General features: G+C 41.1%; 1 protein-coding gene across 1 annotated transcript in view; it reads left to right on the top strand.

Moving 5' to 3' along the window:
- RALA (RAS like proto-oncogene A) overlaps positions 1-25,176 on the top strand; it is a 49,462-nt gene extending 24,286 nt beyond the window's left edge. The window contains exons 2-5 of the mRNA XM_065397759.1: positions 15,804-15,954; positions 17,258-17,466; positions 21,363-21,537; positions 24,731-25,176. Coding sequence (XP_065253831.1) covers positions 15,841-15,954; positions 17,258-17,466; positions 21,363-21,537; positions 24,731-24,853 — 621 coding nt within the window. The 5' untranslated portion in view covers positions 15,804-15,840 and the 3' untranslated portion in view covers positions 24,854-25,176. The remainder of the gene's footprint in view (positions 1-15,803; positions 15,955-17,257; positions 17,467-21,362; positions 21,538-24,730) is intronic.
- The last annotated feature ends 2,446 nt before the right edge of the window (positions 25,177-27,622 follow it).

Below are 27,622 nucleotides of genomic sequence, written 5' to 3'. Positions count from 1 at the left end.
TTGGAGTATCAAGGGACATATGAATCTTTAGCTCATCTGGCATGTAAATATCTTGCAATGCTGGCTACAACAGTGCCATGCAAAGGCCTGTTCTTGCTTTCAGATGACATTGTAAACAAGGAGGCAGCATTATCTTCTGCAAATGGTAACCAAATTTGTTTGAGTGATTGGCTGAACAAAAAGTAGGACTGATTGGACTGGTAGGCACTAAAGTTTTACATTTTGATTTTGAATACAGGTTTTTTGTACATCTACATTTATAAGTTCTCTTTTCATGATAGAGATTGCACTACAGTATTTGTATTAAGTGAATTGAAAAATACTGTTTTACAGTGTAAATATTTGTAATAAAAATATAAAGTGAGCACTGTTCAATTACAACACAGAATACAAAGTGTAATTAATATATTTGAAAATGTGGAAAACATCCAAAAATATTTAAATGGTATTCTATTTAACAGTGTGATTAATCACACTATTAATTGAGATTAATTTTATTAATCATGCTTAATTTTTTAATTGTTTGACAGCCCTAGTTATTCACAAGCTAGCTTTTGTGCTGTGCCTGATCAAGCATCAAATACAGGTGGTATATATGCAAATGTTCTTGAACTGACACTTCTGGCTGTGTTCATGTCACTGTTACTCTTCCTATGTGAAGTGGGAATTTTCTGTAATTTTCATGCATGGTAGTGACTTGATTAGGGATTGATACCCGGTGGATGCAAAAGAGTTAAGTTACTCTTTTGGTGCAGAACAGGAGACATGAGGTGGCTATGTCATAACTGTCTGGGGGGTGGGTATGAATGGGTCATTAAGGACTGGCTGAAACTGACCCATATTAATGGAGGATCTTGAAAGACATGAACCCCAAAGACTATTTGACACCTAAAAATAGAAAACAATGTGAAGTCATCAGGAAGAACAATGGACCAAGAGGTGACAGGCTAAGAGTTGGCATTGAGAGACCAGACTGCTCATCTGGGACAGAGATACACAGGACAGAACCAGAGGAAAGCAAAATGATTCCACAGAGAGCCCTGGCTTGGTCTTAACCTTTGCTCCTTGTACTACTAACCTAAAAACTTCCCAAAGCTGTGTTCCAGTTTACTTTATTCATAAAAAAAAAAAACCCACTACTGTTTTGAAAAGGCTGTCTGGTGTCATGGCAGATAGGTGCATTGATCTCTGAAAAGGGCAAAATGTCCCTGAACAAGTGTTTTTCTGTTGGACTTATTGGTCAGAGCTCATGGTGTAAAAGAGGAATGCTGGAGCCCAGAGGCACAGTCTTAGAGCAGCAGTATGGCCAGCTGGACTACTGTTTAGGGAATAGTGGGACACCTTGTAGGGTCTGGCATGCTGAAGGGGGCTCAGGGATCTGTTTAAAAGCTAGGGCATAGCACAGATCCTGTGGATCTGTGACAACAGATCACATGAACTACTTTATATTGAGAGTGCTTGTCTAAGAATTGGTTATGGTTCTCTAGAGAGAACTGTTCTGCTCATTATGATGCCTCGCATATTTTCAGAGTTCTTCACCCTGGATCCTTCCGATGTGATTATGCTTGTAAATTTGTAGGTCTGTGGCCTTTAAAGCAAGCATAGACTTGCCCAACCATTTTACTAGTAATTTTCAAATGCCTTAAGAAAATTAATATATGTTGAATTTGGCACTGTGCCACTCCCTAGGATGAATTCCTCCCTAGGGGAAGCTAGGACACAGCCAATATTCTTTAATTAGTATACTTATCTTTTGTGTACACGGATCCAAACACAAGTTTACATGTTGCTAACTGTCATGTCTTAAGATACCTGGTTTTTGTTTTGTTTAAATTTGCCTGGGCTGCTAAAGTAACCTTGGTCCTATCTTGTTTGACCTTTTCCATTTTAGTTCTTACCAACTTATTTGCACAAAGTCTTGCAAATATGCCATGGAGTACTAGGAAAACAGTGCATGCGACAAAACCTTTACTTTTAGGACTCCTAGGATATGGTGCCCATTCCTTGTCCTCTCAGGCCATTTCTTCACATTTGATGCCTTTTTAGGTTTTGTTCTAATCACTGCGTGGCTCCATTATGAAATCACCATATTACATTTTTTGGCATTTTATGGGGCACCTTGACAAGGTTGTGGTAAAACAATTGGCTTTACCATCCATTTGGATGATACTTTCCATATTTACTGTAGGATAAAATATAACGAAAAAACTGCTAAAGCTTTTGAGATACTGTGGTGACAAATCTGAAATGATCAAATGTAAGCTTGACATCAAATCATAAGCATGTACAGACTAATTTTAAAATTAATAACTTAAAGGTACAGAATTTGGAACTTCAGTCCAAAATGTGGCAGTAATGGTTTGGGCTTAACTTCAAATGCACAAAATATTATATAATATATAAAGCCTGATCTGCAAAGGCCTAGATGGCTGAAATATCCTTTATGTGACCAGAGAACCCACCTTGTTAAATGTACAAGGAAGTTCATAAAGCAATGGGAGGACAAAGGCTAACATCCTATACTTAACTTATCAACAATGGAAGAACTTGGAACCATATCTACCGTAGTTACTATAAATTTGAACATCTGAAGCAAATGTTAACTAGGAAATAAAGTTGTGAAGAACGAAAGACAGCAGTTACTAATGGGGGCATTGCTAACTATTGCATGAATAACTTACTAGTAAACTAACGTAACTTATTTGCACCCTTTTCTGCACACTTAAGTTGAACATTTAGGTCTTAAGTTTTAGAACCTTAATGTCCATTCTATGAAAGTTTGAACAGTCAGTAATTTTCCTGCTGTTTTAGATGGGACTGAGGAAGTAGCTTAATGAAATGTTTCCCAGAGATCTTCTCTTGCGGTATGCCAAGACTTTGTTTTTATTAGTTTAACAAAGCCTTGGTTCAATATCTTGGAAAAATACACCTACTTTCATTTAGGAAGTTGCTGCTTAATTCTAACTCTTGACTCCCCACAGGAGTTGACGTTAAAGGTACTCAGCCAGCTGCATTACTAGGAAACATCCGGGTAGAATGGGCACTTCAAAGTTACATGAACTTGCCTCGTCTCTGTTAATGCCTCAGTGATAGTGAGTTGTTGAGCTCTGAACTTTAAAGAACAGTAGAGCTGCAGGCACCTGTGGGAGCTTGTGAACTGTCACCCAGAGATTGCCATTATCCTCTGCAGTGGAAGCTGATTTAAATCCCAGAAAAGAATGATGCAGATAATCTTTGATCTTGGGCTGAGCATCTGACTTTTCAAGTCTTTTGGTTAGATGACCAGACAAATGACCATATGTACCTGGGATTTGTATAGCCTTTCTCTGCATGGAAGGATGCAGTTTTTTAAACTACATGTGAATTTAGACAATCTAAAATACTGCAAATCCCTATATGGACACTGATTGTGGTTTAAGTGTCTTATTTAGGTTTATTTTAAATTAATTAGGACCAGGATTAAGCTAAACCAGAAGGTTCCACACAGGGATTTGCACCAATTTAACTAAACTAGAACTAGTTAGTATATAGCTATCAACCCCAAGTATTCAAAAATCCTGCCTCCAAAATTGAGTGGCTTAAATCAGAATATTAGTTTCTGTAGGCTTATCTGAACCCAAACTGTACTATTTTAACTCTCCTGACACAACTGCCTAAAGTGGACACAGTTATCAGCATAAAGGTACTCTATACCAGTGTAGCTTATTACTGTGCAGGAAGGGAAATGAGCTAGATCAGTCATAAAGCATCTTTATATCAGTTGCTTCTGTAGGCTGAGCTCATGGCACTTCCCAGGGGCTCCTTCTATTCCTCCAGCTCCTCAAAACCTCAGTGTCCCCCATTCTCATTAAGATGTGGTTGAAGCTGCTGGCTGTAACTAGATTCAAGGGACTTAATGTTCCCAATTTCCATCTTCTGGCTTTGCCACCAAAATTAATAGGGTTCTACCTGTTGCAGCTTAGAACATTCCCTGAAATGTTCCATGTGGCTGGATGCAGCATTCAAACTAACATATTAGATTCCATCAAGTTCTGTATCTAAAACATTGCATTGCTTGGCCAACAACAGACAGTTTACCAGAAACTCAGGTAATTGTGAGGTAGAACTGGTTAAAGGACTGCATTCTGTAGCAGTGTAATTAACTCCTACAGTGAATAAATGGGCTGTGTAATTTTTGATTTTTTTTGTGTTTAGGTGTTATCCCAAAGCAAATTTGTTGTTGTTCTGTTAGAAAACTTATTCTATACAGTCTGTGGCAGCCAGTGTATACAAAGCTTGGGGTTTTTGTTGTTTTTGTTTTTTCCCCACTGCCGTTCTAAACTTTCACTCTAACTCTGATACCCAAAACGATCCAAAAACTTGTGGTGGTATCATTAGTCTGAATAGGATAGCAGGACATCAGGAACTTTACAGCTTGCTCATTGGGACATATGAGAAGCAAACTGGAAACTCCCTGCAGAGCTTCTTTAATTCAGATGGTTGAAGGATTTCCATTTCTCGCAATGTCATATAAATTACAAGTATTCTCAAGTCGCCAGCCCTGTTAATTTAGCAAATTCTATATTTTCAATATACTACGTTAAGATTTGAGATTCCTCTTTATGCACTGACAAGCCACCTGAATGTGTTACAGTAGCTGAAAATTAAACTCCTACTAAAAATGTAATTTTCATCCACAACTTTCTGCAGTTACTGATCCCATAACTGCCTTTGATTTCCTGTACTTTATCTGCAGGGTTCAGAGTTCCACAACCATGTTTTCTCAACTACAAACTGTCTAGGTTTGCTGCAAGACAGTCACAGCAAAGGAATTTTCATAATTTTTGGTTCCTTCTAAACTATGCAGTGATGATATAAATCCTTGTCACTGGAGAATTTGACATCAGTAGTCATGTGTCAAACATGAATGCCTCAATTTCTAACCCCATCCTTTTGTACTACTACTTTAAAAAAAAAAATAATCTAGCTTTCAAGGAGCCAAAATAAGATTAGCTATTGGGTTAGATAGGACAGGGACATCAAACTGAGGTTTTACTGTGTTCGTAGGCACACAGAAGGGGAGTTCTGAGGTGCAGGCTTGAGAACACACCAGTACAACAACTTGAAAGTCCTTTCTGTTAAACTTGAATCCAGAATACGTTTGTTTATCCCAAAGTAGCTAACAGTTCTCAATTTGTTCTAGACATTTTCTTTATTTCAGTAAGATGGAGAGCTTACTCCAGCAGAGGGAAAATGACATCACTACCATGAACAAAGGGGTTGCAGGTGGTCATGTTTCCTTTGTTTACATCTTCAGCAAGTAGAGAAAGGAATGAGGTCCTTGTAAAGAATGGGTGAGCCTAATTTCCTATGAAGATAGTCCAAAAGGGAAGACTAATCTCAGCAGGTATAGGGCATTAAGAGACCTCAGAGGAAAGAAATAACTGAGCAAGTCATGTGAAAAAAATCCTACCAGAAAGCTTTGTAGAAATTTGAATGTAAATTCACATTGTAATTTATCCCAATGGGTCAGATGCCCACGTTTATAGCTAATTCTATTTTTGCTGTTACTTTCTGAAACTTTTGTCCTACTTACTCTAGTCTAATACAAGGAATTTATTCCTACAAATTAGATTCTGAAACTAACAAGTGTGCATCCTGCTTCAAAAAAGCTTAACTTACCCAACATTTTCTCCTAATGGACTTGTTGAACCTAAATTGGAACACACCATGCTGAGTGGGAGGACTTTTTCTGATAAGCTGCGAGGCATTTTTGGAGTCTGTGCCTCTTGAAAATTTGTCAGTGCAAGAGTTAGGCATGAATCAAAGAAGAGGCAAATATGCACTTTATAGTCTGTAAATTTTTCTGTAACTAATGCATTTAAGCACGATAGGAATAGGTTCTAATAAAGCTTTTAACACAGTGTAGTCAGTCTCTTTAAATAGTCCCCATCAGACCCTTGTTTCTACCCGATAACTCCGAAGAGAGGGACATTTCCTGAAGACTTGCAGCATATGTCAGTGGTTCTCAAACTTTTGTACTGGTGACCCCTTTCACATAGCAAGCCTCTGAGTGCACCCCCTATAAATTAAAAACACTTTTAAATATATTTAACACCATTAAATAAAGGTAAGCAAAGCATCTTGCGGCCCGCCAGGGGCTTACCCTGAACAAGCAGCGAACCAAGTTTGAGAACCCCTGGTTTAGACAATGCCCTTTTCACTGTTCTCTGAACTCTGGCCTGTTTTCCTGGTATTGAGGTGCATGGAACAGAATGTGGAGGTAGGATCTGAGAACCTGTAGGGAATAAGGAGATGACATTGTGCCTTTACAAAATGGGCATTGTGACATGGTACTACAGTACAACACTGTGAAGCAGTAATGGTTGCTACACAGGATACCCACTTCCACAAAAGGAAACTAAGTTAAGCCAATTGAGTTCTACTTTTTCAGCCACAAACACACCCCTTCCCAGTACCCGACACCACGACCATAAGTATTACTACTTTTCACCTTTCCTGCATATTACTAGATTTTTCTCCAAACACAGTCAGCTAGTACAGAGACCTACACCTAGCATTGGGAGGAAAAATATGGTAAAGGGCTCTGTGCAGAAGGGGGTAAGGGAAGGCAGATGTCCCTCAGGTATACAATGCACCAGACCCTACATTGTATGGCTGTGGTGATAAGCTAAGTGTCTTGCCTTAATTTCCTTGCTTTTGTAAGTTTATCGGGGGTGGGTGGGTGTGACAAGGCTAAATGCTTCAAAATTAAGCTCTTTTTTTTTTTATCTTAATATCTTACTGGGTTTTTATTAATGGAGTAGGTGGGGAAATGGACACAGTCAGCAACTGCATTATCCCCCCTCAGAGGTCTATTTTCCATCAGGGGCTGCACATGAACGCTTCTCTGTTGTAGAATGAAATCAAGTGTAACTTATAATGATATGACTTTGTGTGCTCAGCCCTCATCAATCAGGCTTGTGTGCACAGTGTATAAGCTTTCAGTTAGTGTGGATAATAGCTAAAAGTGACCGCAATCCAACACTGAAAAACTACCCACTGCACCAGATCTAGTTGGGACAGACTTCTTTACCATGACTTATGTAGACAATGCTTTTCTTTCTATGTCAACAAAAAGTAGGGCTGCCCAGAGAACACTTCAGCCAGAGCCCTGATTTTTATACTATTAAATGTATTAAAAAAAACCAAACTACATGAATTCAAATGGAATTAAAAACTGAAACTTCATACCAGTTGGCCACCTACTGCTAGAGGAAACATCAGAAGCCCTCTGTCAAATGTGGCCGTAAGTATGGAGCTGCTACCAGGCACCTCCATAATTTGCTGTGGTTTCTCAGGTTTCTTCTAATATTGGTGCTTTTCAGCTTTGTCTCGTGGAATGTTTGTTCCAGAATGGTGTTCAGCACATGCCAGTTTAATTAGTTGCGCTGTCTTCTGGATCACTAAGGCCTTAATACAAAAACTGAATACTGACCTTGGAACTCTTCCCACAGCAAAATTTGATATAGTGTAATATTAGAGATAATTTAAATTGTCATACTAAGACTTAAACTCCATATAGCAAAACTTGTATCTAAGTTAATCTTGAACATCTCACCCATTTGTAGGAATGCAATTCACTAGTACTTACTTGAAATGCGCTGCAATAACTAGGCTGATGGAGTGACTCAAAGAGCACAGTGCTAATTGGTTAGCCAATCTGATTTAAGTTTGCACCTATTTCCTTGATTCAAGCTGTTGTCCCTTTTTTTCCTTTAAAGGGACACTATCAAGGCTTTTGAAAATGACTGGGGGGAGGGATAGCTCAGTGGTTTGAGCATTGGCCTGCTAAACCCAGGGTTGTGAGTTCAATCCTTGAGGGGGCCACTTAGGGATCTGGGGCAAAATCAGTACTTGCTCCTGCTAGTGAAGGCAGGGGGCTGGACTCAATGACCTTTCAAGGTCCCTTCCAGTTCTAGGACATAAATTAAACTTTTTGAATTAATGGAGATATTCTAAAACCTTGACAGTCCTTTTAATTGCAAATACTTTAAAATTTATATGCAAGCAGAAAAATCCTTATGGCCTTTAAACAATAGACTGTAGAGGAAACAATGATTACAGACCAAGTACTATCACAAAGTAATGTGAAACTAACAATTTCTCTTCCTTCCAGGTATAGTACTCTTAAAGTAGTGTAGCTTTAGTAGATAAAACTTTTGGACAGATGTGAATTTCCTAGTTGACAGTCTCTTTAAAGCCTTGCAGATGCTTTCAAAGACACTGTAGTCTAACAGTCAATCAGAAATTCCTAGGTATTGGTGTTAATTATGGCCTGCAGAAACATGAGCATGTCAGTAGCCCCACGGAATTCAGCTGAACTACTCAGGGATGTCTACACTACGAAATTAGGTCGAATTAATAGAAGCCGGTTTTATAGAAATCGGTTGTATACAGCCGATTGTGTGTGTCCCCACATAAAATGCTCTAAGTGCTCTAGTCGGCGGACCGCGTCCACAGTACCGAGGCTAGCATCGACTTCCGGAGCATTGCACTATGGGTAGCTATCCCACAGTTCCCGCAGTCTCCGCCGCCCATTGGAATTCTGGGTTGAGATCCCAATGCCCGAATGATGCAAAACAGTGTCGCGGGAGGTTCTGGGTACATGTTGTCAGGCCCCTCCCCCTCCGTCAGAGCAACGGCAGACAATAGATTCGCGCCTTTTTACCTGGGTTACCTGTGCAGACAACATACCACAGCAAGCATGGAGCCCGCTCAGCTCAGCTCACCATCACCATATGTCATCTGGGTGCCGGCAGACGTGGGACTGCATTGCTACGCAGCAGCAGCAAACTGCCTTTTGGCGGTAGACGGTGCAGCATGACTGGTAGCCTTCATCGGCGATCTGGGTGCTGGCAGCCGTGGGGCTGGCAGCCGTAGGGCTGCATTGCACCAGCCCTTGCCTTTTCCTTTTGGCAGTAGATGGTTTATTACGACTGGTAACCGTCCTCGTCGTACAGCAGTGGCTGCAACTCCGTATGTCCCCAAGTCCCCCATCCCCCCAGTCATATTCTGCTGCCTTCACAATGACTATGATGGCTATCAGTTGTAGTATGCCATTTTCTGCCAAGCGCCCTGTTGGATCATTGCACATTAGCAGAGTCTTCCCTGAGCAGCAGATCGTGCAATAGGCCTGAAGGCCATCGTCATCATAACTGCCAAGCGCCCAGTATTTGCTGCCAAGCACCCAGAAGATGCCGAGGGCTATCAGTCATGCTGCACCGTCGTCTTAAGATGTAAAAAATAGATTTGTTCTGTATTCATTTGCTTCCCCCCCTCCCTCTGTGAAATCAACGGCCTGCTAAACCCAGGCTTTTGAGTTCAATCTTGGGGGGGGGGGGGGGGGGGCAGGCATTCTGTGACAGTTGTTTGTTTCTCCCTGATGCACAGCCACCTTTGTTGATTTTAATTCCCTGTACCTGTATGCCATGTCGTCACTCGCCCCTCCTTCCCTCCCTCCTTCCCCTGGTCTGTCAGATACTAGTTTCGCGCCTTTTTTCAGACCAGACGCCATAGCTAGCACTGGGATCATGAAGCCCGCTCAGATCACCGCGGCAATTATGAGCACTATGAACACCACGTGCATTGTCCTGGAGTATATGCAGAGCCAGGACATGCCAAAGCAAAACCAGGACCAGCCGAGGAGGCGATTGCAGCGCGGCCACGAGAGTGATGAGGAAATGGACATGGACATAGACCTCTCACAAGGCACAGGCCCCAGCAATTTGGAAATCATGGTGTTCCTGGGGCAGGTTGATGCCGTGGAACGCCGATTCTGGGCCCGGGAAACAAGCACAGACTGGTGGGACCGCATCGTGCTGCAGGTGTGGGACGATTCCCAGTGGCTGCGAAACTTTTGCATGCGTAAGGGCACTTTCATGGAACTTTGACTTGCTTTCCCCTGCCCTGAAGCGCCAGAATACCAGGATGAGAGCAGCCCTCACAGTTGAGAAGTGTGTGGCGATAGCTCTGTGGAAGCTTGCAACGCCAGACAGCTACCGGTCAGTCGGGAATCAATTTGGAGTGGGCAAATCTACTGTGGGGGCTGCTGTGATCCAAGTTGCCAGGGCAATGAGAGACCTGGTGATATCAAGGGTAGTGACTCTGGGAAGCGTGCAGGCCATAGTGGATGGCTTTGCTGCAATGGGATTCCCAAACTGTGGTGGGGCCATAGACGGAACCCATATCCCTATCTTGTCACCGGAGCACCAAGCCACCGAGTACATAAACCGCAAGGGGTACTTTTCAATGCTGCTGCAAGCCCTGGTGGATCACAAGGGATGTTTCACCAACATCAACGTGGGCTGGCCGGGAAGGGTACATGATGCTCGCGTCTTCAGGCACTCTGCTCTGTTTCGAAAGCTGGAGGAAGGGACTTTCTTCCTGGACCAGAAAATAACCGTTGGGGATGTTGAAATGCCTATCGTGATCCTTGGGGACCCAGCCTACCCCTTAATGCCATGGCTCATGAAGCCGTACACAGGCAGCCTGGACAGTAGTCAGGACCTGTTCAACTACAGGCTGAGCAAGTGCCGAATGGTGGTGGAATGTGCATTTGGGCGTTTAAACGCGCGTTGGCGCAGCTTACTGACTCGCTCAGACCTTAGCGAAAAGAATATCCCCATTGTTATTGCTGCTTGCTGTGCGCTCCACAATATCTGTGAGAGTAAGGGGGAGATGTTTATGGCGGGGTGGGAGGTTGAGGCAAATCGCCTGGCCGCTGATTACACGCAGCCAGACACCAGGGCGGTTAGAGGAGCACAGCATCGCGCGGTGCGCATCAGAGAAGCTTTGAAAACGAGTTTAGTGACTGGCCAGGCTACGGAGTGAAACTTCTGTTTGTTTCTCCTTGAAGAACCCTCCGCCCCTTCCCCCCCCCCCCCCCACCCGGTTAACTCTACTTCCCTGTAAACCAACCACCCTACCCTCCCCCCTTCGAGCACCACTTGCAGAGGCAAGAAAGTCATTGTTACTTCACATTCATGCATTCTTTATTAATTCATCACACAACTAGGGGGATAATTGCCAAGGTAGCCCGGGATGGGTGGGGGAGGAGGGAAGGAAAAGGACACACTGCAGTTTAAAACTTTAACTCTTATTGAAGGCAAGCCTTCTGATGCTAGGGCAATCATCTGGGGTGGAGTGACTGGGTGGCCGGAGGCCCCCCCACTGTGTTCTTGGGCGTCTGGGTGAGGAGGCTATGGAACTTGGGGAGGAGGGCTGTTGGTTACACAGGGGCTGTAGTGGCGGTCTCTGCTCCTGCTGCCTTTCCTGCAGCTCAACCATACGCTGGAGCATATCAGTTTGATGCTCCAGCAGCTGGAGCATCGACTCTTGCCTTCTGTCTGCAAGCTGACGCCACCTATCATCTTCAGCCTGCAACTTGCTCTGTTCATCCCGCGATTCAGCATGCCACCTCTCCTCTAGTTCATATTGGGCTTTTCTATAATCAGTCATTGACTGCCTCCACGCATTCTGCTGTGCTCTGTCAGCGTGGGAGGACCTCTGTAGTTCTGTAAACATGTCATCACGTGTCCTTCGCTTTCTCCTTCTAATCTTCACTAGCCTCTGTGAAGGAGAAACATTTGCAGCTGGTGGTGGAGAAGGGAGAGGTGGTTAAAAAAGACATTTTAGAGAACAATAGGTACACTCTTTCACGTTAAATTTTGCTGTTCACATTACACAGCACATGTGCTTTCATTACAAGGTCGCATTTTTCCTCTTATATTGAGGGCCTGCCGGTTTGGTGTGAGAGATCACTCACGCAGTGCCAGGCCACAGATTTCAGCTTGCAGGCAGCCATGGTAAGACAGTCTTTTGGCTTTTTTAACCTTCTTAACATGTGGGAATGGTTTCAAACAGTAGTGCTCTCATTTCCCATACCAAGCACCCGTTGGGTTGGCCATTTAAAATGGGTTTTCAATGTAAAAGGAGGGGCTGCGGTTTCAGGGTTAACATGCAGCACAAACCCAACTAACTCCCCTCCCCCCCACACCCAATTCTCTGGGATGATCACTTCACCCCTCCCCCCCACCGCGTGGCTAACAGCGGGGAATATTTCTGTTCAGCAGAGCAGGAACGGGCACCTCTGAATGTCCCCTTAATAAAATTGCCCCATTTCAACCAGGTGAACGTGAACGATATCACTCTCCTGAGGATAATAAAGAGCGATCAGGAATGGATGTTGTCTGCATGCCAGCAAACATCGGGACCATACGCTGCCATGCTTTGTTATGCAATGATTCCAGACTACGTGCTACTGGCCTGGCGTGGTAAAGTGTCCTACCATGGCGGACGGGATAAGGCAGCCCTCCCCAGAAACCTTTTGCAAAGGCTTTGGCAGTACATGAAGGAGAGCTTTCTGGAGATGTCCCTGGAGGATTTCCGCTCCATCCCCATACACGTTAACAGACTTTTCCAGTAGCTGTACTGGCCGCGATTGCCAGGGCAAATTAATCATTAAACACGCTTGCTTTTAAACCATGTGTAATATTTACAAAGGTACACTCACCAGAGGTCCCCTGTGTGCCCTCAGGGTCTTCGGTGAGTTCAGGGGTTACTGGTTCCAGGTCCAGGGTGACAAACATATCCTGGCTGTTGGGGAAACAGGTTTCTCCGCTTCCTTGCGGCTATGAGCTATCTCCTCCATCCTCCTCTTCCGAACCCTCTTCCCTGTGTGTTTCTCCAGTGAGGGAGTCATAGCACACGGTTGGGGTAGTGGTGGCTGCACCCCCTAGAATGGCATGCAGCTCCGCGTAGAAGCGGCATGTTTGCGGCTCAGCCCCGGACCTTCCGTTTGCTTCTCTGGCTTTGTGGTAGGCTTGCCTTAGCTCCTTAATTTTCATGCGGCACTGCTGTGCGTCCCTGTTATGGCCTCTTTCCTTCATGGCCTTGGAGACCTTTTCTAATATTTTGCCATTTCGTTTACTGCTTCGGAGTTCGGCCAGCACTGATTCATCTCCCCATATGGCGAGCAGATCCCGTACCTCCCGTTCTGTCCATGCTGGAGCTCTTTTGCGATCCTGGGACTCCATCACGGTTACCTGTGCTGATGAGCTCTGCGTGGTCACCTGTGCTCTCCACGCTCAGCAAACAGGAAATGAAATTCAAACGTTCGCGGGGCTTTTCCTGTCTACCTGGCCAGTGCATCTGAGTTGAGAGTGCTGTCCAGAGCGGTCACAATGAAGCACTGTGGGATAGCTCCCGGAGGCCAATAATGTCTAATTCCGTCCACACTACCCCAATTCTGACCCCCTAAAGCCGATTTTATCGCTAATCCCCTCGTCGGAGATGGAGTACAGAAACCGGTTTAAAGGGCCCTTTAAGTCGAAAGAAAGGGCTTCGTCGTGTGAACGTGTCCAGGCTTAATTCGATTTAACACGGCTAAAGTCGACCTAAACTCGTAGTGTAGACCAGGCCTCAGTGTCTGTAGGAAAGATTGTTTTTTTTCTTTTTAGACACAGATTAGCATGAAGTGTCCAGTCTTATTTGCTCTAAGATCACGTCTACCCATACAGCACTGCAGCAGCGCAGGTGCACCCCGTCTGGTGAAGACTCTCTCTCTATGGAAGACAGCTCTCCCATCGGCATAAAAACCCACTTCTGCAAATGGCAGAAGCTATGTTGACTGGAGAAATTCTCCTGATGACATGGTGCAGTGGACACTAACACTTACACCAACGTAACTGTAGCTTAGGGGAGTGGTTTATTCACAGCCCTGAGTGACAGATTATGCTGTCATAAACTACAACTACACTACAGTGCAAGTGTCTTTATACTTTGTCAGGCTTTAAGTGTATACATGTCTTCATCCAAAATTGACTCTGTAAACTGAAATATTGTCACTCTCTAGCTGAGGGATATTACAACAAAATTTCTAAGTCTTAAATAGTGAATGTGTTATGTCTTTTTAGATTGTGTAAATCTTTCAAGTGGGAAGGGTAATTAATGCCTTAGTTGTGTAGATTAGCTGAATATATTTGCTATATATCTCTTTGCTGCATATCTATAATTAGTACAGCAGCTTGCTCATACTTCATTCACTTAGATAACCTTTATGGGTGAAACAATTTAAGCCACTTAATTTTCAATTGCATTTTCAGAATTCTTTGACAACATAATGAATAGCGTTACTGATGTGATCCAGAGAAGATCTCTCATATATTTTTTTTTTTTAAGACCGCCTGGGAATGAAGCTTCAGTTGACATTTACCATATGACAATGGCATATTACATTTTTAATAACCTCTCAGTACATGGACTCAAACTGAAGAGTTCATATGCATTTATGAAAATTACTTTATACCTTAGCAGTTAAACTACTGAAATGTACTAATCTGCAAACAAAATGGCATTTCCACACTGAAAAACTTAGTTGTAGTGTTATGAAGTCTTATTACTAAGACTTCATTATCTTTGTTCAATACACTTTCATAATATGGTTTTATGCAGTATTGTGAAATACTAAACTATTTTGTCACATGAGTAAGTTCTTTGTAATTGTTTACCTTTGCTAGTTAGCAAAACTTTGTGATTCATGTTAGGTTCCTAGTTAGTGTGAACTTGTAAAGTTCTAATGTGCTAGATCCTCTCCCTTCCCCTAAAGTGTAGCAGTCATTAATGCACTGTCTGAAGAGGAGTTTGAGACTTGGTATTTTAATCCAAGGAGCAAAGGAGAGTGAAGGGATCAAAACACTAATATTTAGAAGGATGGGAATACCTCACTTCTATATAGTAGACTCCCTCTTGTTTTAGGAGTGCACTGGCTTACTCTCTAAAGGGAACAGTCCAGTCTGCCAGGATGGTACTCATCTAAACCCTCAGGAAGGACTGAACTAAAGGAGCACAAAGATGTACTGGAGTTTGAATGACCCCTTCCTGGCTTCCTATAATACATATGAGTTTACTTGCTGTACACAGTTGGGCTCTAATCCTGCAACTGTCTGCATGGGCAGAATCCATTGAAGTCAGTGAGTTGCAGGGCATCTACATGCATGCAACAAGATGTGGAATTGAGGCACGAATTGCAAATGTAGTACTTGAATGCACGGTAATAGCATTTTGCATCATAAGGTCTGCAAGTTGATTTGGTTCTAAACCAAAATATACTTTCAGCTCTTCCACCTTTTGCCACAACTATGCCATTTGATGGTAAGGGGTTAAGTTGTATTCAGATCTGGGTTTTTCATTTTCCATTCAAAGACTACACTAACTGCACTCTTAGTTTACTAGGAGTATATCTTGAGTACTTATTATTGAACTTGTAAATTCCCACAAACCTCTCACTTCCTTCCTTTGATATAGTACAGCTTTTCTTGTGTGATATTGACTTATGTTTTTGTCAGAAGAGAAGTCTTGTTTAAAAGTATTGCTAGTTTGACAAACATACAAATGACTCTTACCGCATTCAAGAAAACATGCTGTACTCTACAAGCAGGTGATATATTTTAATCTCTAACTTTTGGCTAGTTTGCACTGCTGTTTCATGGGAGAGGGCTTTCCTTGCTATTTACTGATTACCTTTAAAAAAAAAAAAAAAAAAAAAAAAAGGAAAAAAAAAAAAAAACTCTTAAGCCTCATTCTAGTGAAAATAGTAGGAACCAGATAGACATGTGGCACATACCCTTAGTTTTCTTTTAGTGAAGGTAAGGTAACAACTGAAACAAGTTCCTTGAATACATATGTCCCTGAAACTTTACCGGTAATCTGTTTAAATAGTACACAAGCATTAACTAATGGAAGTACTTTATTTCCCCTTCTAGATTCTGTTTACTTCTGTCAAATAGCTGCAATCCAAAGATGGCTGCAAATAAGCCCAAAGGTCAGAATTCTTTGGCTTTACACAAAGTAATCATGGTGGGAAGTGGTGGCGTAGGAAAATCTGCTTTAACACTGCAGTTCATGTATGATGAGGTAAGAATCCAACTTTACAATAAAAATGTTTTGCATCCTACTTAATTTTCAGAAAGAAACGATGAAATGGCTAAGTAGCATTAAGCTTATTGGTATGACCATTTAAAACTAGTTCTTGAAGAGTTCCAAATAAACTAGCTTGAAGAATTGAAAGGTTTATTATGTGAATTACCCATTAAGTTGAATATAAATGTTGTCTGGGATTTCTTGAACTCACACTTTCACTTGATTTATAATCTCAAAGGGCAGTAAATCAACTATTGTGTATTCTAATGACATCCTTGGAACCCTGCAAATCTGTGGATATCTGTGGATGCATATTTTTGTATCCGCACAGGGCTCTAGACAAGCTTTATCAAGGAGACTTGGTTCAGAAGGGATCTGCACCCTATTGGGGGTGCTGCTCAACCTCTTCTTTGAGAGAGATTAGAAATAGGATTCCTGTTCTCCCTTACCACTTGCCAATGCAAAATACTACCATTGATTGGCTAAGTAGTCTTGGGGTACTTCTATAGTGCGCACCATTGGTGGCAGTGTGTAGGGTATGCATAGCTATACTCTACAGTGAAAAGCTGGCTGCATCCACAGTGCAGTGTGTAGCTACATGTGTTAGGGAAAGGCTTGGGAGGCAGGGGGACACTACAGAGCTATCTTTAGCAGTGTAGACAGGGGCGGCGCTGCTTGAGCATATAGAAAGCCATGTAGAGTACATACCCAAGGATTCTGGCATGTGTTCATTGCCTAAGCAGTGCCTCATGGTCTATATTGCTTTTTATATACATGCTAAAGGGAAGTGCAGTGTATGTATTCTAAATGCCATCATAAGGAGTGTACAGTGTAGACATACCCTTAAGTGACTTCAGAGTACTTGCGAGAAATAAACCAATGTTCTAACTCTGTTCAAAATCAGCTTGACATTCTGACATTACCCAAGACAACGAAAGTATGCTGCTGATGCTCTAAAATCCTATAGAAACTGAGACAAGAGGCCCTAAATTGTGTGAATTTTATTTTTGGGTAATAGCAGGAAGTGAGAACCTCTGGTGCCCATACAGCTCACAAGAGCATCTTATTTTGCTGGCATGAGATGGGCTTGACTTAATTTTGTCAAGTCTTCGTATGACTATAATATAAGTACTCTACTCTTATGGCCTGAATAAATGAGCTATGTAATTACTGACCCAGAAAAACTTATTTCATCTTCTATTTACATTAAAAATCCAGATGGTGATGTTTGTGTATTTTCAACATTTATTTAGGAATATTAATATGGTTTCATCCTATACTGTTCTTTTGTTTTCAGTTTGTGGAAGACTATGAACCTACCAAAGCAGACAGCTACAGAAAAAAGGTAGTTCTGGATGGGGAAGAGGTCCAAATAGACATATTGGATACAGCAGGCCAGGAGGACTATGCTGCAATTAGAGACAACTATTTCCGAAGTGGAGAGGGATTTCTGTGTGTCTTCTCTATCACAGAGCTGGAATCTTTTGCAGCTACAGCAGACTTCAGGTAAACTGATGGGGAAATTACACATTTAAATATATTTTAGTGAGTTCATAAAATAAGTTCTTGATCACCTGTCAGATTCCTCTTGTACAATAACTTTTATTGTAGTCTTTTGCTGTTTCATAGCTATGAAAGTTTGTCTAGACTGCACCCTTGTGTATTGTCTGACATCTCAAGACTTAGAGCAGCCATGTGTGGTTTTTCCTCTGCTGATCAGGTATTTTTGGCACAATGTCTTTAAGATGCTACGAAACAAAGATTTAGTAGTACTGTCGGAGCAGGTACTTGGCAGGGTTCAAAAGACTGCCTACCTATGTAATTCAGTGGCTTTTTGTCACTTGAACTGACTTGTAAACAGGCGCACTACCATCCAAACTGATGGGCCTGACCATAGTTACTGATAGCCGTAAGCGCCAGACTGTCTTGTAGGCTGCACACCAGCTGTGCAGTTTGGATCCCAAACTTCATTTGTCCCAGGGCTGTTAGTTTACTCTCTGCTTGTTCTACCCATTGTAGTTCTATACCATGTTCGGTTTTTTGGTTCTCTTCTCTGTTTAACCTGTCAAGTACCAACAGGAGCAAACAGCAGCCAGATGTGCAATCACTGGCCTCTATGTGCTAGAATATATGTAGTGCCAAAGGTCACATACTCAGTTTTCATACAGAAACTAAGTATCCCGGAGAGCAGCATGTGGCAGGATTTATCCTCTACATTCCTGGGCTCTGGCTAGCAAGCTTTCCATACGCTAAGAGTTGGTACTATTGGCTCTAACAATAGTTACTGTCGGCAACATTATACAGCACTTCACAACCACCTTGTGAGGGTGGTTATTGATGTCTCTATTGATGTCCGTGGTTGGATGAACAATATTCTAAGGATAATGAGATTACTTAATAATAAAAGCATTTGAGTTGTTATAAATAAGTAGAAGGTACTGAAGTATAGTTGTTGATTTAATCCTGTGGGCCCCAACATTTGGCGCTGCAAGGTATCAACAGTTGAGTTAAACATTTGCCTTCTGTTTTTGGAAATAAAGTGCCATCAAAAATCACTAAGTAGACATTCCATTTTAACCAGCTTCCTCAAAATAAACAAAACAAACTTCCCCAGTGCAATCTAGCAAGGCCAGGCCACGAAAAGGCATAAATAGCTTTTCATAGCTATTTTGTTTTCTCTTGGAAGAGTGTCAAAATTCCAGGGGAAACTAAAGTAAGTCTCGTGGGGAGACAGCCCACAAGGTTACAAACTGGTAATAGGGCAGAAGAAAATGCAAGGCACAAGCAGTCAATCTTTTGAAGCATCCTCTTCAAGTGAGGGGAAATGATCTGACTAGGAGTCTTTGGGTTGAAGATGAAACTAATAGATGGTATGATACTATTGCTAAAACAGTAATTAAGATGCTAAATATTAAAATTCTGCCCTAAAGTCAAGAAAACACCTTCCTCTTCAGTTGTGCATATCACCATCCATTCAGTCTGAAAGGGTGTGAATAAGCTGCATGAGGAATGTCCAGGCGAAAGCAATTTTAAAGAGCAAGAAGCTTTCTTCAGTTCAGAATATGGCGATTACATTACAACTTCAAGGCAGTTGCAGCAACATATTACAAATATAAAGTTACTCTGTCAGAAGGGATTCACTCCCTCCCCCCTTAAAAAAGACCATGCAGACCGAAAAACTGAGTCTTGTAATTTATGCAGATAGCATTAGGCTTCAGCAGTAGCTGCAGAAACAAGATCCTTACTACATGCTCGAACAGTGGTTCTCACTTTTTTTTTTTCCGCAAACCAATTAAATTGCTGGGGGTCTCGGTGGATTAATGATCTTTCCAAATATTGTTTGTACTGTTAGCGAACTATTGTGAAGCACTTTGGATAAAAGCATTATACAAAAAAACTTAATCTTTTTCTGTTCTACAAATAAAAAGCACACACCTCCTATTTTAATAGCAGTAGTCTTACCTTTCTAATGCGATGGATTAGTATTCTTTTAACAAATATTAAAATGTGAAACCTGCTCTAGGTGCCTACTAGACCTGTCTTCATGGGTCAAAACAAAATGAGTATTGGAAATCAGAATATATTAAGGAAAACTTTTAAAGGTGGCCTGAAATGGAGGAGGGGATATGGATGTGTCCCTTCTTGCTGCTTTTTGATGAATAAAGGAGGCACGAATGGTTTTAAACTACTTTAAAATTTCAGATCTTGTCTGCTGTGCAAAATTGACTAGAACTAGTGAAATGACACATGTTGAGCTATATAGAGGAAGAAATGTAGTCATCAAAACAGTGTTAGTCATGTTAAATAGATGTTACACTAACTTCAGATGAATGTTTATTAAAGATTCAAAAACACTACCCTTTCAGCTAAAGTGAATTTGCAATATACATGCTGAAACACCCAGCAGAAACAGAAAAGACCAGCCCCTGATATTTCTGATATTTAGTTTGGGCATGGAGGGGAGGGGTTGCAGGGTAGAAAACTTAATCCTTTTCAGCTCTTCTGTAACACAAAGAATAGTCTATTGGAAGAAATCTCTAGAGCAGGTTTCACATTTTAATATTTGTTAAAAGAATACTACCATGCCATGTTTGGGAGCTGTCTATATCTGAGCTCCTGGGCATTCCTGATCAATCTAAGGGAATGCAATTGAGCAGAACATCAAGGAAGGACATTGTGACAGGAAGTTTGGAAACTTGATTGCTTTTTTCTGTAAAACGGTGGTTGGTCAGGGCACAGAGCTCTAACAGGGCAGTTTCCCCATAATGTTAGCTTACCAGTTTGGTTCCCTTTTGCAGAAGCTGTATACACTTGTGGGCTTTTAAGTGGTTGCTAGCAGGTTCTCTTCTACTTTTTGTTCTTCACTCAATTGAGTGGAATCTGTTGTAGCAACTGGTATGTGTTAGTTATTAAAGGGAATATCCAATTTATCTAACATGCATAATACGTCTGCTTTGAGGCATAGTTGAATTTCACACTTTAAAAAAAGTTCTGCTTGTATGTCTTAATCTGGAAACTTATTATTTAGAACTGTCTGCTTTCAGAGAGGATTTGAGCAGGATGCTGGCATGGTCTCAGTTTCTTGTAGGTTAACTCTTTAAACAGCTCAAGTACACGATGAAATTACTAGAAGGTGGGGGCACAGAACTGATTGAAAGATCTTCGTTCAGAGTTCTCAGTGGCTCTGTTGAACTGGGAAGGCATATCAAGTGAGGTCCTGTGGGGGTTTGTCCTGGGTCAGATACTATTAAATATTTTCATTAATGATTTGGCCAATGGAGTGGAGAGCACTTATAAAACTTGTGGATGACACCAAGCAGGGAGGGATTGCAAGCATTTCGGAGAAAAGGATTAGAATTCAAAACCACCTTGACAAATTGAAGATTTGGTCTGTAATCAACAAGATGAAATTCAGTAAAGACAAGTACCACACTTGGGAAGGAAAAATCAAATGCCCAACTACCCAAATGGGGAATAACTGGCTACGTGGTTAGTACACCTCTACCCCGATATAACGCTGTCCTCGGGAGCCAAAAAATCTTACCGTGTTATAAGTGAAACTGCGTTCTATTGAACTTGCTTTGATCCGTCGGAGTGCACAGCCCCGCCCCCCCGGAGCGCTGCTTTACCGCGTTATATCCGAATTCATGTTCTATTGGGCCGCGTTATATCGGGGTAGAGGTGTACTGCTGAAAAGATTATAGTGGATCATAGTTTGAGTGAACAATGATGCAGTTGCACACTGCACACCCTCTAAACTTTCTAAAAGGAGTAAATGAGCATTCACTGTAACAAGGTAAAAATAAAAATGCTACCCTTTTGTGGACTTTTCTGGGAATAATACCTTTGTAGATTTTAATGTTCTTTCTTTCCTCTTCCTCCTCCTCTTCCTCCTCCTCCAGGGAGCAGATTTTAAGAGTAAAAGAAGATGAGAACGTTCCCTTTCTGCTAGTTGGTAACAAATCAGATTTGGAAGATAAAAGGCAAGTTTCTGTAGAGGAAGCAAAGAACAGAGCTGATCAGTGGAACGTTAACTATGTGGAAACTTCTGCTAAAACGCGAGCTAATGTTGACAAGGTAATGACCTTTAAGTACAAAACATTAAAAATCAAGGTTCTGTAAAAGCCCTAAATCTTTCATAGATACTGCTTTCCATATCTACTTTCATGTTTCATGAAAAGCTAAATTTAGCTTTTGTGAATAATCCTGGACCAGCTGCTGTAGAGAACTGCATCTCCTTTAACCACTGAACAGGTACAACAATGATAGTGGAACTATAAGCTTCCCTGCATTGCCCCTTCAGTGTGCTTCAACCATGTTCTAAAGGGGCATCCTCAAGTGTGGATAGCTGAGTTTCTATGCACTCTTGATCCTTACTTTCTCAGTTTGGAACTGAACAGACCACCAGTTCAGCCTTTGGATGGTGACAGTTTAACAAACTTGGCTAGATTTTGAAGGGGTAGTTCAGGAGGCGACAGTCTGATTCTCATTACCAATCCCTTGAGACAGCCTATCTATCTTGGCCTAGACATTTTTGTTTTTCAATACTTTCCTAAATATTTTTGAATGTGACCAGGAGACTGGTAGCCTCTAGGAAGGGAACAATACTGGCTGGACTGTTCGTTGACACTTTGAATGGCTTTATAGGGGAAGGATTCTGACCTCACTCAGTCAGACGATACCTGGGCATGGACAAGAGAGAATGAATGTTTCACAGCATTGAATGTACTGAGCTGCAGCAAGAGGATCAAGGGATACAGAGAAGTAGCCTTATTCAGAAATGGGCAAGAAAAGACCTTTGTAGTCATCATTTATTTTGAGGCCAAAGCAAAGAGATGGGGGACAATGCTTGAATCTGGTCTCCAAAAGTAAGACTGGTTAAATTTCATGTTCTGAATTAAAATGTCTTGCACTCTAAATTTCAGTAACTCTTTGGAAATCCACAGTATCGGGTTGCTAACAGTATTTTGCCTTGTGGAAAGCAAATATATTAAGAGACAAGGGGATTAAGTAGCTTAGATTAATGTGCTAACCTCTCCTTTCTGGTGACCTAGATACAAATCGGATCATGCTCTTGAAAAATCCCCAATGGAAATCATCATATCTAAGATGTCAGAAGTCAGGTCACCAGTTGCAACTTGATGGCCTAACACGGAAGGTGGACTGTTTTGGAATAATTGTCTACCATCAAATTGTGGGGTTTTTTTTGTTTTTAACTCCTAACTAGAGCAACTGGTTCTGCAACAGTTTTTCAAATGGTAATTTTAGTCTTTGGATCAGTGGCTAAGTGCAGTTCACTTACATGCAGCAAAACACAATCAGGTCACACTTCGGTAGACCAAGAACTAGTACATACCAATTTCTGGTGCATGGAATTGCAGCTGGTATCAATCTATCGTAGCCTAACAAAATTGCCAATTCAGACACAATCTACCGGTGCATCTTTTTAATGACACACACACAATTAATTTTACTTTAACACTCCAGCTCTCAAGTTCAACACATGATCTGCGATAAAGGGAACTATCTCCAGCTCTGTAAGCACTTAAACCGTGGCCATTACAAGTTTGTGAAGATTTTCAGACCTAGTGGTGAAATGGCAACTAGCCCACAAAATGATAGTTTAAATTGCCAAATCCCTTGCAGTGGACAAATCAAAGGAATAGCTTGGTATCTGACACAAGGTTCTCTAGTCCTCCAAAGTCTGAGTGCTGCGGTCCAGAATTGAGATGTGCTGGCAAAGCTATACAACGTGCCAGGAAGGCTCTTCACTCTTAAGTGCATTTGCAGAAGTAGGTTAAGTAGGCAGCTAAATACTGTATCATTTACTTAAGCAAGTGGAGGATTATGTCAAACTCTCATAGCACAGATTTAGATACATGGGTAACTCAAGCCATAATTAGAAGTAAAGGCCATTTTATCTCTTAATGAAAATTTCATATAGTGTATATAGTTGTACTGATTTTTGTCAAGGAAACCTAGATATTCTTTCCTCAAACACTTTAAGTGTAACACAGGTAACAGTCTTGCTCATTAAGTTTTAATCATCACCTGGATCACATACTAATTTCTTAAATGTAATTCTATGTAGAACATAGCTATAGAACAAGAGTACTGTAGTGGGATATACAGAACTATGGTTTTCTAGCTCACTCTGTGCATCACTTCAGAAGAGACCACCTTACTCTCCTACAATATGGCTGTCAAAATGCTCTGTGGACTGCCAGCAAAGGCGGATCTGTAGTTGAGAATAGAGAACTTGTTGCCAAAAGGAAAACTGCATAGAATTGGGCAGTTGGTTGCTCTCATACATCTACTGAAGTCAACTTGCAAAGGTGAGAATAACATTGTAGTAGCACCTGGAAGCTGACCGCTTCAGTGTCCCTTTGTGTCGTTCATTTCACAAAGTCTTCGAGAAGCAGAGTCTTACCAAAGCCTGAATTGACAATGGGCCCTTGAAGAATTGCATTCTGAGCTGAACTTGTAGAGGTCTCAAATTTCTCCAACATGCTATTCCATTCACCTTCTGAAAGACTTGCTTTTGAGCTGTAACTTAAGGCTTAATTCTTTTAAAGACCGTTGACTTGAGGCTTGATAACTTATCAGTTTGCATTGGATAATTAAGTTGTTTCTAGACTGGTGGTTTCTTATGAATAACTCTAGTTTCAGGGGACCATACTGGGTCCTCCATAATATGGGTCTATCCAATCCTCAACAGAACTCTAATTGCATTTTTAGACTAAAATGTGGATGGCCCCTGGAAAACAGACACTAAATGTTTTATTGTAAGTATCCAATATGACACTTTGCAAATTAGATGTTTAACTTCCGCTTGTCTTTATCATCTGTGTGGTATTCTAATGTGAAATGCAAAGGATTTTTTCTTCCGTCTGATTAGTATGAAATGGAAATAAACTTGAAACCTCATGCATGGGGGCATGGTATGGCAGAGTTATGCTTCAGGCTGGAAGTTCAGCTCTTATGGAGCTCATATAAGCATCTCAGGAGCACGTGCAGCTCAGTAATGGTAAGGGGCAGCTAGCCTCACTCCCTTGTCAAAAAAACCTGCATTTCCTTTGAAGACTAGAAAGAGTAGGATCCTTCTTGCAGGATTTGCTTAGGGCTAATTTGTCCTAGACATACTGTATTTAGCTGACTCTGATCCTCACATGATTTCAAGTAGATCATATTTATGTAAAGCTATAACACGAACAAATGCTAGTTTACATGTCAATGCACTTATCTAAATTAACTTTTATTTTCTTTTTAGGTATTTTTTGATTTAATGAGAGAAATTAGAGCCAGAAAGATGGAAGACAGCAAAGAGAAGAATGGGAAGAAGAAAAGGAAAAGCCTAGCTAAGAGGATCAGAGAAAGATGTTGCATTTTATAATCAAAGGCCCAACTCCTTTCCTTCCTTGACCATGCTAATAACCATAACTTATAAGCATGCCATCAAAGGCTTAAATGACTGAAATTTAACATTTTGGAAATCGTAATGTATCACTAAAAGCATGAATTGGAACTGCACCGAGTTAAATTCACTGAAAAAAATTTAATGTGGCTTCAAGAGAAGCAAAGTTCAACCCATTTCATAATTGCCTACCATCACTGTTCTTCTGAATGTAGTATTTCATAGGCAGTCTTTCTTTAACAGTAAACAGAAGGAAGTATTACTTTCTGTGGTTTCTTGTAAAGCATAAATTTTGTATCACTAAATCTTCAACTTTGTCTTGTCTTCTACTGCCTTGCAAATTACAATTGTGAACATACCACCATACAAACTGGTATACAGCTGTTTTGCCATTATGAGTTATGCAAATTATAGAAGAGAAAATGATTCAGGCAGTGTATTTGCATACAGTTATATTGAGTCATTCCTATGTGGATCTGCATTACCTGATTAATTTAAAGTGGTGTAAATTATTAAATGGAAACATTTGAATATGCCTTAATTTAAAAACCTAGAAATAGCAGATTACATAGTTAAGGCTGTATTTTCATCTTGATGCATCGAGACTGATGCATCCCTATGCATCAATGTGGGAGAATATCCTTTAGTGTGGAGTGCAGTTATGTGAACGGTCTTGCTAACTAGCTGTCTGCTAGCAGTGTCTGATCTTAATGTGTGCCATACTCTGGATATTTTGAATAGCCCAGAGCATATTGTCACCTGTGATTTAGTAAACAATATGGTAGTTTAAAATTAAAGGGGTTGGAATCTACATGTACGGTTGAGGTTACAAGGTTGTATGGCAGTTAAGCCTGAAATGGGCACTTACCACTTAACATGCTGGCACTTTGAAACTACCGTTTTGCAAGTAGTTAATATCTGTAGGTGTTTGGATTTTTAACTCCCTGAGTTGGGCAGAGTGGAGCTCATTCAGTAGAGCTAATATGTTTTGCATTAGGGTGTTTGGGAAATTCTGGTGTGTCATCAGTAACTTCTTCCTTTGTCCTCGTGATACTAAGCTATGGGAACATGATGTGGTTGTTTGGAAGCTACTTGCAGGTTTTGTACTGTTTAGTCTAGTTTGTGTTCATAATGGGGAGCATTGTAGCAACTTTTTCTAGTTTAATGTTTTCAAGTATGCTTTGCAGTACAGAAACACTCACTATCTGCATCCAAATAAAATGTATTGCCTCAGCTGCTTCAGAAAACAAAAGCATACTAGCACACTGCTAGTGTTCAGTATCTTCTGGCTAAAAATAAGCCAGGATCTGAGGCTTTTGGACTCTCTTGAGTAGGAAGGGGTAGATTGATTCCACAAACTTACTCTTTTTATACATGTGTAAAACCTATAACTGACAGTCCAAAATGCATTCAAGCAAACTAAGTAACAAATGTGTACTTTACACGCTAATAAATAGATACTGTAGAAACTCAGCTCTTTAAAAATTACTTATGTTAAATATTTATCCGTAAGGAATTTTGTATGTACACTTAGTTGACTACCATGTGCAGAATTAAAGTTACTCATGTAACTATAGCCAAGTAGGCCAGTCTTCATCTTTACTGTGTACTCATTTTCAGTCTAGTTAACCAGGGAGTCTAACCACTAACATTGACTTTGCTTTGAGAACTGTGTACTGGGAACTGAGGTGTAATGAAGCTAATGGACACAGGAAATGTCACTTGTCTTAGGCTGATGCCTTACCCAATTCTTTTTATTTGCTATTTGAGCCATTGAAAGACAAATAAACTTCCATTTTTTAAGTACTTGTGCAATGTTAATTGATGTAAAAAAACCAAGTTGTGTTCTAATATGGCCACTGACACCATCGGTCATGGAGTCCTAAAACGGAGTATTCTAGAAGTTTTTTCTACCATATGTAAACCAAACTGAATTCTATCTTAACGCTACATTAGTTAATCTGAGTAATGCACATTTGAAAATGCTGGAGAACAGACCTAAATAATAGGTGCTGCATTTTGTGTAATACCAGTTTACCCCTTCTGGTGTCAGCAAAGGAATGCCAAGTAACAAGAGACCGTAAACTTGCTCTAAAGTAACACTGTACAAATAACACTAAGAAAACAGGATGTTCTACACTAGAGATCTGAGTAGACCATGTATGTTGGAATTGTGCCAATATTTCATAATTGTGGGGGAAAGCTTCCTGAAGTTTAATTTTGTTCTCAAAATCAAGGGAGTATAGGCTTATGGCTAAGGCACAGGAGGATCTGGGTCCTTTTCCTGGCTTTGCCACAGACCGTCTTTCCTTCAAGTAGCTTAACCTCTCTGTGCCTGTTCCAAGAGTGGTGTGTAACTGAAGATTTTCATGAAGTATTGTGACCTTGTCTGCTGGAAGACACTACAGAAGGGCAAAGAGCTATAAAGTCGATTGTCCATTGGCTTTTAAACATCTATGGTCCCTTCCATTTCATTCCTATTCAGTACTCCATTGCGGCTAGTATGTAATCCTCCATCTACTGACTTAAGAAGCAATCCCGTATTCTAATAACTAATGCATTCTAATCTTTCTAAGTTAAGCTTCAGTACTTTCATGCTAACACACTGCTAGTCCTCATGCCATCTATTGTGTTAGGGACCATCTGCCCCATGCACAGGGATATACTACAGCTTGTGATAACCGAGGCTTGAAAGTATCTAACTTCAGTGCTTTTAACAATCCCCACCCACTATTCTACAACACTTAT

Source organism: Emys orbicularis, chromosome 2 (genome assembly GCF_028017835.1).
Source record: "Emys orbicularis isolate rEmyOrb1 chromosome 2, rEmyOrb1.hap1, whole genome shotgun sequence".
Classification (NCBI taxonomy): domain Eukaryota; kingdom Metazoa; phylum Chordata; order Testudines; family Emydidae; genus Emys; species Emys orbicularis.
This window is presented reverse-complemented; position numbering and strand designations above follow the sequence as displayed.